Source organism: Anolis carolinensis, chromosome 2, assembly GCF_035594765.1.
Source record: "Anolis carolinensis isolate JA03-04 chromosome 2, rAnoCar3.1.pri, whole genome shotgun sequence".
NCBI classification, from domain to species: domain Eukaryota; kingdom Metazoa; phylum Chordata; class Lepidosauria; order Squamata; family Dactyloidae; genus Anolis; species Anolis carolinensis.
In genome coordinates, this window is record NC_085842.1 from 42920689 (window position 1) to 42934339 (window position 13651).

Sequence of the window (13651 nt, forward strand, 5' to 3'; positions counted from 1 at the left end):
TAATTTTCAACAAAACTCTATAAATAATGTACATATTTGGGCTCATAAATACATAAGGTTTTTTGTTGTTTTTATAATATGCACTCAAGCTAACTCTGATTTATGGTGACCTATCAATTTCAGGTCTCAACATTTCTTCTGCAGTATATAGATAATATAAACAGAAAGACCTAGTCTTTTGGCACATTCATTTGAGGAAGAGCAATATTGTTGCTTGCCTATTTAAGGTTCTTTCCACTTTTTTGTCACAGCAACCTATGACACTATGAAGCTGCCCCAGACTCACCATTAACAGTAAGCTGAGCTTTATGAGAATAGGTGGAACCAAAATGATTGGTAATGATGCATTGGTAGCGACCCTCATGGGAGAAAGTGACATGGCGCAAGTGGAGGATGGTGGTGTACTCTATCACAACCCCATCGCTGGCTCGAACGTGGGCAAAGTTCTCCATCTCCGCATGGTGTAGGATTTCACTGTCCTTCTTCCAAGCAAAGGTCATGGGGGAACTGCTGCTACTGGCAGCGGAGCAGGTGAAGCGGATGTCCTTGCCGAGGACAGCCATTGTAGTTTCTGGTTCAACAATGATCTTGGGCTTTGGGAAATCCTCTGGAAAAAAGCACAATGCCAATATTTTCATTTTAGCAAGTTTCAGGAGCCAGGGCTATGAGTGGCTGCACCCCCCCCCCCCCATTCAGGACCCCAACTTCCAAGGTGGCAATATAATTTCTCACATAAAGAACTTGACTATTCTCAGTATTTTTCAACAACTGTCAACTGTGAAAACAACTGGGTTGGCAGAAACATGTTACAGCCGATTCCTTTTACCCAAAACTATTTGGATACATGAATCTGTACTGCAATAAGATACACACACAACATGAGGAAGAATTCAACTTATGCTTTCTTGGTGCAGGTAGCATGTTAGATAACCAGGTTTAACTGGATATGATGTGAAAACAAAGGCCTCTGGCAAAATATAATGCTATATACATGCTTTGGTAAAGGGAGAAATCATCTGGCCAGTTTATTTTAGTGAGGAAAAGAATTCCAAGGTATGCAGAAATAATTACATACATGTATCTTATTGCCACCTCCTTATGTTGGCTGGTCACTATGAGATGCCTCCAACTGTTGCTACCACACACTGACATTGATAATTTGTTAAGAGTTATAGCAACTGTTGCAATTAATGTCACGAATGACAAGTGCTGACAGGCGGGATAGTATCCTGGCACAAGGGCATTGAAGGGAATGGCAGATGGACCTGCTTGTCACTCTTCCAAAGCAAAGGCTTCTGCTCTTGGGGCCCCAACAGCAAAGCCTATTTGGTTTAGCCAAATTCCAGGCAGCTTAATTTGTTAGTCACACAAACAGCAACTCTGTTTTTCATGTTAAACATTCTGCATGCTCCCAACCCTCAGCCCTTAAAGTACAGCCATAGTAATGGAAAGAAGAAACTCAAAATGGACAGGCTGCAGTCAAATCTCATGTAGGTTTCAAGACTTAGACAAGAAACCTGTTGGTGATGTATATGGCATAGCTCTCGGTTACACCAACCTCTTGGTTACTAACCAACTTAGAACACACCAGACCTGATAAAATCTGCCCTTGAAAAGATACCTTCCTTGTGAAATTAAAGAATTGTGAAATGAAAGAATGGGGTGTTGGACAAGGTTTATCCTTGCCCAACACTATTTTCCCAACTATATAGTATAATGGCTGCTAGACATCTCCCAGGCACAGCTCTGCCTCCTGATTTACTGCAACATTGTAAGGGAATATTGTCCAAAATGTTTTCAATGCCAGTGTATTAGAGATGGAAAATCAATTCAAGAAATAGAGAAAGTACAAGTATAAAATACAGGACTGCTTCCCCCTGAGTTGGGAAACTTGTGGCCAGAATATACTACGAGTGGAGCAGTCAGATAGCATGTATAATGTTTTCTTCTTAGCTTTTTCCCAGCTATGTGCAAGTTAGGACCCCACGACCCATATATGGTACTATAAAGTCAAAGGACGACTTATGTGAGCTGGTGTTTCCATGACATTGAGCTGTCTCAGGAGGAATAGTAAACATATGCAGTTTATTTCGAGGTTTCATTGACAAGCTCGTATCTAACATTCTTTATAGGAGAGGAACGTTGGTATGTGCATAGAGGAGGATTGCAACTGGTGGTCTATTATTAGAAAAAAAAATGTTGCTATGAGCTGGACAGTTCCCAAACACTTCAATGGTGGGATTTAATAAAACCTTTCTGTAGAAAGGCACTATCCACATGAGAAATCTACATCTACATTCATCACTAAAAAAGAGAGATGACAAAAAGAAAGGAAGGTGACAAATTGGTCATACTATTAACAATTCCCTGCTTTCAGGTACACGTGAAGATATAGTATGAGAAAACAGAATCAATGGGAGGATTGTGTCATTAGATTTGGAGGGCCATCAGGTGAATTCTCCATGTTTTTTGTGTGTCTAAGACCTATATTCCAATACTAGATGATAAACACTTTCTATTACTCAATAAGACTTAAGAGAACTTTACAGTATTTTCAACATTTAAATGTGCAGCAGATAGATAATTTCATATAATCTTTTTGGACCCTGGCATATGTTTTATTGAAAGTTATATATAGGCTTTTATTCAACGATTAAACTTCTATCTTTATTGTTTCTCTTTAATTTTTTTCAGTTTTTCCCTTTTACTGCATAAATTACTGCATAAATAATAATAATGTGGAAAACCCCATTATATGATTTTCACCCAATCTGAAGTCTAGTTGTGCCCACTTCTGGCATGTGGTCTTCAATGTGCTGGCCCAGAGCCAATTCATCTTTCAGAATTAAAGGGTGTGCCTGCATTGCTGAACAGTGGAGTAATGTATTATAGCCCTTTTTTGGGGAGCATAACTCCTCCTATTTGTGTTGTGACACATGACCTGGTTTCCCAAGCACTGCTGTTTTTCTCAACATAATGCAACCAACTTCATGCTATAAACAAGGTGAGGCTTCCACCACTGGTAACTGTGCTATGCTGGGCAGAAGTATAGCGTTATCTATGTTGTTGCCTATTGATTTCCTAATTATTTTATTTATTTACTTATTTTTATTCTGCTTTTTTCTCATGAGTGAGACTCCTAACCATCTTAAACATAAAAAGACACACATACAGCTGGATAATGAGATCATGGATGCAACAGAGATGTTCCTGTACTCTGAACACGTATCTGGATTTCTGTGCCTATCTGATTGCAGTTTTTTCGGTGGACATACTCCAACTAAGGATGATAGATTATACTTCAACACAGTTGAGGGATCTTCCCAGTCCTGTCATTCTCTGTGCAAACCTAGTAGTGTCTAATTAATTATGACAGCTTCCATTCTACATCAACAAGCAAGCTGAACAAAGGGAGAAGCAAGTTCCTGGAAATCATTTCATTTAAAGGGAAGAGAGAATGAGCAACAGCAACTTTGGTTGTAGCTTTAAACTTTTGAACTATCCCATTTTAAAAGAACAACAACAAAAAAGCATTATGCAGCTGTTCTGTGTTGGTTCATCTCTTAACTATGTTAGTTCAGAATGGCTCCCTGAATTGGTAGCATAAAAAGGACCAATAATAGATTATTCAAAAGAAAAATGCTAATCCTCACATCATAACAATCCTTTCTCATTTTAAAAAATCTCACAGACAGCCCTGTGTGTGCTATAATAGTAGAAGGAATCCTTCCAGATGTTATTGGAGTTCTTCACCCATCAGTCCAGTCAACATAGTGTGTGGGAGTTGTGGTCCAACATCTAGAGCAGGGGTCCTCAAACTTTTTAAGCAGAGGACTGGTCCACAATCACTCAGACTATTGTGCAGCCGAATTATTATTTGGAAAAAAAAAGAAAGAACAAATTCCTATGCATACTGCACGTGTCTTATTTGTAGTGCAAAAAACAACAACAATGAAAGAACAATACAATATTTAAAATAAGAACAATTTTAACCAACATAAACCTATCAGGATTTCAATGGGAAGTGTGGGCCTGCTTCTGGCCAACGAGATAGTCAAGTTAATTAGGATTGTTGTTGTTGTGTGCCTTCAAGTCATTTTAGACACTGGGCGAGCCTAAGTCTAAAACTGAGGGCGGGAGCCAGGTAAATGACCTTGGAGGGCTGCAACCAGCCCACAGGCCTTAATTTGGGGACCTCTGATCTGGAGAATCGCCGATTCACACCTCTTCATTATTGAAACAATAGTAATGTGAGTAGTTAACTAAACTGTAACTTCATGTCACAGTTAACTAAAGATGGTGAATGGTTCTCATGCAAAAAAAAAAAAAAAGGCTGGCAACACAGGCCACAAGCCCTTTGCCTATCTCATAAGGGTTTGGCCTTAAAACAGGTGGCTTCTAGAGAGTGTTCACTACAAGTTCTAAAATAAATTGGGACATGCATCTGACCACATTTGAATGGTGGGCTGAAATTATTTTCTGGTACCTTTCAGACTTTAAATAAATAAAGCTCCTCAATTGGCAACAAAAACAGGGAAGAACAGCAGCAATAAGAACACACAAAACTAATGAGTTGAACACAAGCTCAAGAGACAAGATGAAAATAATCTTCCAGGCAAACTCATTCAAGTTGAAAAAAACAGATTATGGTATATGGAAATAAGGGATACAATTCAGCAACATCTGGTATTGCCATTCTAGCACAAGCATAATTTTCAGTGACTTCTGATGTTTACTCGGACCCTCATCAACTCTGTTCAATGACTAGCTGTTCAGGAGTGAACTTATAGCCATGGGAGAAAGAAACATACTTCTTTGCTTTTTAAAATTATAACTTATTGTGTTTCTATCTGCATCTTTTTTTAATCTTAGTATATGTATATGTGAGAACACATGCATGCATGCACACTTTCAAGTCGCCTGTGGACTAATGGATACCCCCATGAATTTTTCATAGCATTTTCTTAGGCAAGGAAGAGTCAGAGCATAAGCCATTGTTACATCCTAGCCAAACAAACAGATAAAGGAATGAATGAATGCATATGAGGATACAAATGGAGCTATTTCACTCCACTGCCTACATGAGAATAAGCTGGCCACAAGGCGCATACACATTCCTGGGTGAAGGCTGCCCTCCAAAGCAACCTCAAAATTATCATGCTGCAGCCCAGACTTACCACACACAAAGCTTTCTGGCACCACATCGAAAATGCTTCTGCCCTTTAATGACTCTGGGTGGGCACAGGTAGCTTCCACAAATGGTCGTAGCTCCTTCTTGGTTAACCACGATGGCAACCATTTAAGCTGACAATCACACAGGAAACTCTCACTATTTATGTGGCTAGAGGGAAGCAAACAAAATGCAAAAAGTCATCTATAAAACCCAAACACAAGAATCTGAAAAACATGTATGTATTGGCTTTTCACTAAGATAATGAGAAAGCCGAATACTGGGAAAAGAAATAAAGGAGTACTTAATGTGAATCTTCATACATACGGTGATACAAAGTATCCAAAATAATGCAGACTTCGTAGCTCTCAGCAAACAAGGAAACAGTGGGAAACAGATCAAGTTTCTGTGTTCACTACTGTGGGCAGAATCCAGCTGTTAATACAGTAGACCTTTTGAATCAACATGTACCTATGTGTTGACTCACTGTACAACAATTCATTCAACTCTACAAGGGCCTACTCTACAATGAGATTCAAAACAGATATTCCTTCAGTTAATTTAAAAAATAAGTGACTATGTAATATTATGAAGTGATTTACATAGCAAGTTTGTGAAGAGGCACTTGGCTAGTCACCAAGGGTGAATAAGAATTATCTCCAGATGAAAAATTAGAAAATCTCTTCTAACTTAAAACATAGTTGGCTATTTTTAATTTCTTTCAAGTCAATTGTTTATCACAATGGATAAACATCAGTATAAGTGGGCCTGAAAAAAAAAGATTTGTTTCCTAACCATTCATAACTTTCTTGCAAGTACATTTTGTATAAAGACTATTAAAAAGGTGTTTTTGAGTCTAATATCCATCTCCAAATGGGCCAAGGTGATATCAGCAGGTGTTACTTTCTTCCTTTAAATATTTAAATAATATTGTTACAACAACTCAATTATGGAGAGCTCCAATCCAATATGGCAAAGCTAAGACAGACATTATTTCTGAAGCAATAATTTGATTTGATTTGAACAAAGCAGGTCAAAGAACACAACTCTGTTGTGTATCTTTCCCTAAATAATGTGTGGATCAGAAATATCAGATAGCTATTCAAAAGAGGTAGACATTACACAAATACCGTACAGATCAGAATCTAAGTACAGCCAAGAATTCATCAGGTCCAGCATCCTCTTTCTAACAGAGGCCAACAAGATGCTTTCCAAGCAGGGCAGACAGCCAACAGCCCTTTCCCACCATTGATTCCTGGCCATTGCTATTCAGTACAATACTTGGAATAGTTACCTTCTGAGACTGGCCTGAATACTACAGTAAGACCCAACTAGAATAAATCCACTAAATCCATGGGATTTACCTACGTGTTGACTCACCATTCAACAACTGATTCAACGAGTTGATTCTAGATGGGGCTAACTAATAGGATTCAGGCCTGTCACTCACAGAATTCCAAAAAGGCATGCTGGCTTGGAGGTTCTGGGAGCTGTTATTAAAAATAACTTTTCCAAAAGTATTTGAACTTTGAGGTATCACACAATCTCCACAGCTAACCGATGTTAAAAAAAATTCTTATTTCAATGTATGTAGCCCTGTGCTCCCCGCCAAATCATCTAAGTTTATGCCCATCGCATGCAGGAATGTGGTCCCTGCAGTATATTGAACAGAATGAACATGCTTTCTATAATCTCTAATAAAAATTATACATGTACTGGCCAAATGCTGTTCACATGAATGATGGGTATTATCTTAAGCTATGTTTAAATGAATTCTGGTGGGTGCAGACTCATACAATTATGGATAAATTTATTTATAATTTTCTGCCTACAGAATGAGCAACTAAGTTTATTTTATTTTTACAGTACGACATAAAGGAACATTTGCAATGTGGGAAGCATCTAAAGATGGGTTGCTTATTATTTAGTGTGCCCTATTATTTAGTGTGCCCACTCACACTGCTGAAGTATCAAATCATCTAGCACGCACATAGTTTTCCATCCTGAAACTTCGTCGGTGGAAGGCTCAAATTCAAGGCATGCTTATCACTCTAAATGTCAGGGCACTGGAGACGCAGGTATGAAAACGAAAGACAGATTTGCTGTCAGAAACTGAGTCTGTCATTGAATGCTCTGTAAGACTAGAGAGCAGGAGGCTAGATTTCCTCAACAGAGATGAATAAGGGCACAGATGCAGCCCAATGAAAGAAGATGCTGAGAAGATCCAATTTCACTCATTACTGACTGCGAGATGATTCCCCGACATCTGCTCTACTGTAAAAATAACTTGTAAGGCTGGTGAGTGGAAAGCAGAAATAGTGAGAGAGTGCTTGGGGAAATTGGCTGGTGCTGGAGGGGCAAATGTCATAACAATAGCTCAAAGATACAATATAGGCTAATAGCCCTCTTACTTACAGTTCCTTCAGGTTCTTCAGCTTGGCAAATGCATCCTCCTGAACAGACCTTATGGCATTAGCTCCAAGGTTCCTATAAAAAAGAAGCATTTTCTTCTTTTAACACATACACATCAATGGACTATATCACAACACAAAATTCTGTAGCCATTCTTCTAGAAAAGGCACATTTCTTCTTTGAACACTACCAATTTGCTTCAGGGGCATTCACAGCACCAGTGTGGCCCTACCATTTGGAAAAGTGAAAAAAACCACTTGAGGCAATCAAGGAGTGGGGGTAATGTTTCATCACTACACTTATAAAGTCTCTAGTCATTCATTTTCTATTGAAAAAGGGGGGTAGTATATGTCAAAAACCTGTGCTAGGCCCCATAAACTAGCATGCAGACTTAGATATGGTAGAGTATTGAAATAAGATTAAACTGCCAGCCCAATCAGCTCATGTGTGGACTGGAAAGGGGATGTCACCTAGTCCTTTTTCTCAAAATATCCTGGGGTGTTCTCTATAGAGTCCTGTTCTAACCACTTGCCCATTCACGGCAACGTAAAATGTTATTAGCGTGAACTGAGATGCTATGCATACAATCTATGCCCCCATCCAGCTCTCCCAGTCTTTTCAAAGCATATTATACAGGCTCTAGAGCATTATACATGCGCTGGAGCATTTGTATATGATAGACTTTCATTCCAAATGTCTTTTTTATTGGCTATATGTGCACAGCTCAAGTGCAAGGAGAAAACAGGACTTTGTTAAGCCTGTGGGAATGTTGTACAAGCATTATATGCACTACGGATGTCAATATGCCATTTTTAGGTGGCATTTCCATGATTCATGGAAGCAGTGTTCATTCTTTTTCAGAAGGGATGGAAAGCTCTGATGCTGAAATTATAACCTGAAGATTTTGAATATACTTGCAACAAAAAGTCCTACTTGATTAATTCCTTTAGGCTCCCAATGGGTTTTTCCCATAATCCCAGTACTTTATTTTGGGTGCTTTAGTGCTTTATATCAATTTGCTCTCAACTATGGTGCCCTCACAGCTAAAGAAGGCAAACAAAGGGCAAGCCACATAGTGGAACATCTTTGTCAAAGTTTTAGCCTGAAAATGGCAGTGTAACAATTCACTGTGTGATCTGCCAGGAATGCAGACAAAGGCCTAAACCCCATTTTTATGCCCAGTTGGAACAGAGCCATTGAAATAATTGCCGGAATGATAAGTCAACACTTAGGCAAATTCAAATAAATGAATGAGTCTACAATTGGGACTGGCAAATGGATTCAGACCAAATATGCCACCCGTGTTCTCCTAATTTGGCTTGCCTTCTGTGAGTTCATTTCAAGCAGTCAGAGAACAGCTAAAAACAGCAACTTAGGCGGTCCACTTGGGTCGGGGGGTCAGAGAAGGAACATCAGTGACCCACTCTTGTAGTAGTAATGTGTTGGCTTTCTCGCCCTTTCCTGAATATACAACACTTAAGTTTAGGTGGGGAGGGAAATGGACAATGGAAGAGGAGAGATGGAATGCATGGGCAAGGAAATAGGATACACTTCCCACTAAGTTAGAATATCTGAATAAATAAGATGTACACGTTTCTTTTTTAAAAAATTAAAAGCATGCAAATTGGCCATGTGTTCTATAACTCTCTTCCAGGCAGGGGGGGAAAGGCAAAGTTGGAGCTGACTTATAATGAGAAGGAAGCAGCTGGCTCTCACAAATGGACTGGCTTCTCAGCTTACAAAGATGCTATTAAATTGCTTGCAGGCCTTTCCAGCAACCACTTCTGGCAGACTTCCCCCTCTCCCACCCGGCCACTTCTCTTCAAGATTGCAAAGCATTGTGGGTTACTCACAGGTGTTCCAGGGCCTCCAAGCCTGAGAATGCCTCCTTGGCCACAGACTTGATCTTGTTTCCAAACAGAGTTCTGCAGTTTCCAAACACCAAGTGTCAGATAAGCAATGGAGGGAGGGTGGGGAAGGAAAAGTAAAGAAAATGAAAAGACCCAATTAGCATGGCTCTATCTGATGAAACATCCCCAAATAAGGCGCTGGGAATACGATCTGTGGAGATTAAGGAAGCCAAAGTATGTGTACCCTCTCCCCTCCACTGAAATTAAATAACTTTATCTTTATTAGAACTTAATAGCGATGATAGCTTTACACAGGACACTCTGTACTGCATTAAAAAGTCAGGTTTGCTTTGGTTGCTGGAAAATGGAAGTCAGAATATGGGCTGACCTTCCCTTATCAATCAGAAAGCAGTTTAAAGGAGACACTGGACTCGCCTCAACACATTTCACTCCTAATCTTTTCACAGTTCGTAATAAATGTTTTACAACACAGGCCAATAGTACCTAGGGAACCCTATGAGGTTTCCAAACCATGGGAGCAAGAGGGGTGAGATAGAGAGAACTCTTTCAAGAAATTTCCAAACGCATCAGAAGGCCAAAACATCTTTACTGATATTGTAAATTATCATCATTTAAAAAGCACTTAATGGCAACTACCCAACATATAGCAATGAAAGGTGCTTGCAAGCAATACAATAGGTTTATTTATGTTCCACCTATGCCTTCAATGACTTAGTAAAGTACTGACAAAAGCATACACACACTCTCCAAAAAACTGCATTCAGTAGGTATCCTACTCTATTCTTAATTGTTAGACGGTTTTGACAGCTGAATGCATATTTCTGCAGCCACACAGCCCATAATGGGGAAGTGGTTTTAGAAATAGAATTTTTCTACAATATGCCCATGAACACATTTACTACTAGAAGATGACACATCACTCCCCAATATGACTCAAAACAGAGCCAAAATGGGAATCTGTGCCTTGTTTAGAAAGCCATTTTGGGATTACCAGAAAGTATGACAATTCTGGCCCTATTATATAAGAGGCTGGAAAGACATGATGATTAAGTCTAGGTATTGCTAGCTTCTCTAGTTCAACATCATGAATCACAGGTCCTCAAAAGTCATGTGATTTGGAAAGTGGTTATGAGTGGGTCCCCCTCCTCTATTTTTGCTTTCTCGCCTCTCAAATATACTGTTGCAGTGTTCTCAATATTCTCTTCAGCAAGAGGTTTACTTTTCTTTTCTTTTTTTTAAAGACAACCAATTGTACTTAAGGGACCTGAAATATATCCTGCAGTATTTGTTCCTCTTTCTGCCCTCTTCATACAAAAATGCACCATGGATTTCCTAGTCATGTAAACTTAGCTGGACTAATCAAATCAATGATTCTCACCAATTTGAAAATGTGCTAAGGTTTCCCTGTTATATTGGCTAAACTGGACAGGAGAGTCTTTGTTCAAGGTGCTCTGGAAGACTTTATCCTATTATTAATATCTAATTTCTGGTCTTTACCTTGGTGTTTTGTTTTGTTTTTAAATGTGCTTGATGACAGAGGAGATTCCAATTCCAAAATAAATTAATTTAGGAAGGTATGTATGAGTTCTCAAAGCCTTATTGTATTTCATTTTTCACTGTGAGAAGTATCTCAATACTTTTTTCAGTGTATAAAAATCAGATTATGTGTTGAGAATGCAGAGCATCCTAGGGTCAGTAAAACACCCCACCTTGAGAACCACCACCTACGATGGAGGAATGGGACTGCAGGTAAGTAGTACAAAAATGTATTTGTGAATTATGACCTCTCACAAAATGCAAAGCTGCCTTTTATTGGTATAGTGCTCTATTTTGCTATATATCTCATCAGGTATTCTAAGATACTCATCTGTGAAATCATTAGTATTTGGCAGCACTTTAGGAAGGTCAGCAGTATCTCAAAGTGTTGCCTCAATGTACTGGAAAGCTTGTACAGATGTAACTACTGTATTTCAAAACAGGACTGCACAGTAGGCAATGTACTAAAACAGCATACAACACAGAGATTCATAGAACCATAGAATGAATCACGTTAGATGCCAGGACCACAGTATACCTTTCTTTCCACTACATTGTTTATTACCATTTTTGACTCAAGAAGAAATCTGTAAAGCTTCAAAAGGTAGCATGGTGCACACCTTTTGGTTGATTAAAAAAAGGTGGGCACCCAAAAATGGATATTGGGGGTTTTTTTCTTGGTTTTAAGGTGAACACATTTATCCCATAATGTTTTTTGTATGAAGATGCTTAATTTAGCAGCGAACAGTGGGATCCTACACATAAAGAAGTAGAGTATATATATAGGAAACTGTTTTTTTTTTTTCCTGACAGTTTAATCCTTCCAGCACCAGGGAAAGCAACTTGATACAGCTTCAACGGATGTACTCTGCCTGTTCCAGTGCTTATGTTAGTTTTCATATTTGGCAATACAGATAATTTCTCAAGAAACTAGCTGTACTTTTCTATCATAGTGGCCTGAAGATAGATGCAAAAACATTTGGGGGATATTTCAAAGTTGAAATGCCAAATTATATTGCCTCTATTACACTGCCTTTGCTTCTTGTTTATTTGTTGCCATGGAGTGACCTGACCTTGAGCGTAAAAATACTTCCAATAATATCAAGGTAAATGTGATAGATGATGGTACCTTTCTTTTCCCTACATGCTATTATGCCATTTCTACCTAATGAAGAAGCCTGTGAAGCTTTGGAAATTCAAATTGCACAAGATCTTTCAGCTCGGCAATATTTAGACCCCACCAATCAGATCTGTTCTTATGGAAAAGAATACACCATGCAGTGTTGCTGCTTAACCCAGTGCGACCTCCATAAACAAGCCACACAAAGAAAGAAGGAAAGCCAGCTTCATCCAAATCATAAGACAACATAAAATGTGTGGTGATTTTTTAAAAGGAGTGAAATCATATTGCTTTAAAATATAGTGAGTGCTAGCCATCTTGATTCCCATAATTTTGTGAAAGGTGAGTTATAAATGCATAAAACAATAAAAATAATAATAATCCCTTTCCCACTTTTCCCCATACAGACATACAGACATTTCATGATTCAAAATATAATTACACAATCATTTTGTAGCTATAGATAATAATCAAAATCAAAGGAATATTTATCATGACAGTTTCCAAATATACTATAAAAGTAAAATAGACCATACTGATTACATTATACATATAATAAATGGATGTTAAGCAATTTTAAAAGTGCCTCCAGTTATTGCACTTCTGGCAAGGTGAACTTTAAGTGTCAACTTCTCTAACAATGCAAAAGTCAAAATTTGGTCTAAGCAGCAATGACTGTATAAAAACTTATATATATATATATATATATATATATATATATATATATATATATATATATCTATATCTATATCTATATCTATATATAGACTAGCTATACTGTTAATCGCTCCATGCAGTCATGCCGGCCGCATGACCTTGGAGGTGTCTACGGACAACGCCAGCTCTTCGGCTTAGAAATGTAGATGACCATGTGCTAATTCCCCCCCTCCCCCCCCCCCCATGCGAGGGAAAAATAACGCACCAACCGTTGCGAGGGAAGAGAAGCCTAGCCATGGAGTCCAGGGTGACTTAGGAAAAGGTATCACTGCAGAAAGTACCTGAATAAGAGGTCCCCTTTCAGTCCCAGTAAAATCCTATATATTTTTATTACTGACGCAAGGATCCCATAGCCTTGAGCTGTGTTTGTGGTGGCCCTGTGGTTTGGACTTCATTTCCCAGCATTCCTGTCCCTTGGACATACTAAGGCTTCTGGTTGTTGGAGTTCCAAGCGAGCGCCGGGGGGGGGGGGGGGGGGGCTTGGTCTGTTTGTTTCCTCTTTCAGCCTCCATCCGGGCAATGGGGAAAGGCCAGCACTTCAGGTCATTTCTTAACGAGGCATGGACCCAGCCACCCCCGAAACCCAGGGGAAGGCCCCTGACCTCTGTTTTTGTGGGAGGGAGAAGCAGGGTGCATCTACAACAGGCATGGGCAAACTTAGGCCCTCCATGTGTTTTGGACTTCAACTCCCACAATTCCTCAGCCTCAGGCCCAGAGGGGAAAGGAAGGGTCGTGAGGCTGTTAGGAATTGTGGGAGTTGAAGTCCAAAACACCTGGAGGGTCCAAAATGGGAATTCCAGACAGGAAACAATCAAAGCCAGCTAA

At 39.2% G+C, this 13651-nt stretch overlaps 1 protein-coding gene across 2 annotated transcripts in view; it reads right to left on the minus strand.

Moving 5' to 3' along the window:
• The window catches only part of lrig1 (leucine rich repeats and immunoglobulin like domains 1), a 174833-nt gene that overhangs the window by 12896 nt on the left and 148286 nt on the right, over positions 1 to 13651 (minus strand). For both annotated transcript variants that reach the window (XR_010002531.1, XM_008105404.3), the window contains exons 10-13: positions 9436 to 9507; positions 7586 to 7657; positions 5178 to 5341; positions 287 to 607 (exon numbers count right to left, since the gene is read on the minus strand). Coding sequence is in view for 1 of the 2 variants with exons in the window: in XM_008105404.3 (XP_008103611.1) it covers positions 287 to 607; positions 5178 to 5341; positions 7586 to 7657; positions 9436 to 9507 (629 nt within the window). In the remaining variant the exon portion in view is untranslated. The remainder of the gene's footprint in view (positions 1 to 286; positions 608 to 5177; positions 5342 to 7585; positions 7658 to 9435; positions 9508 to 13651) is intronic.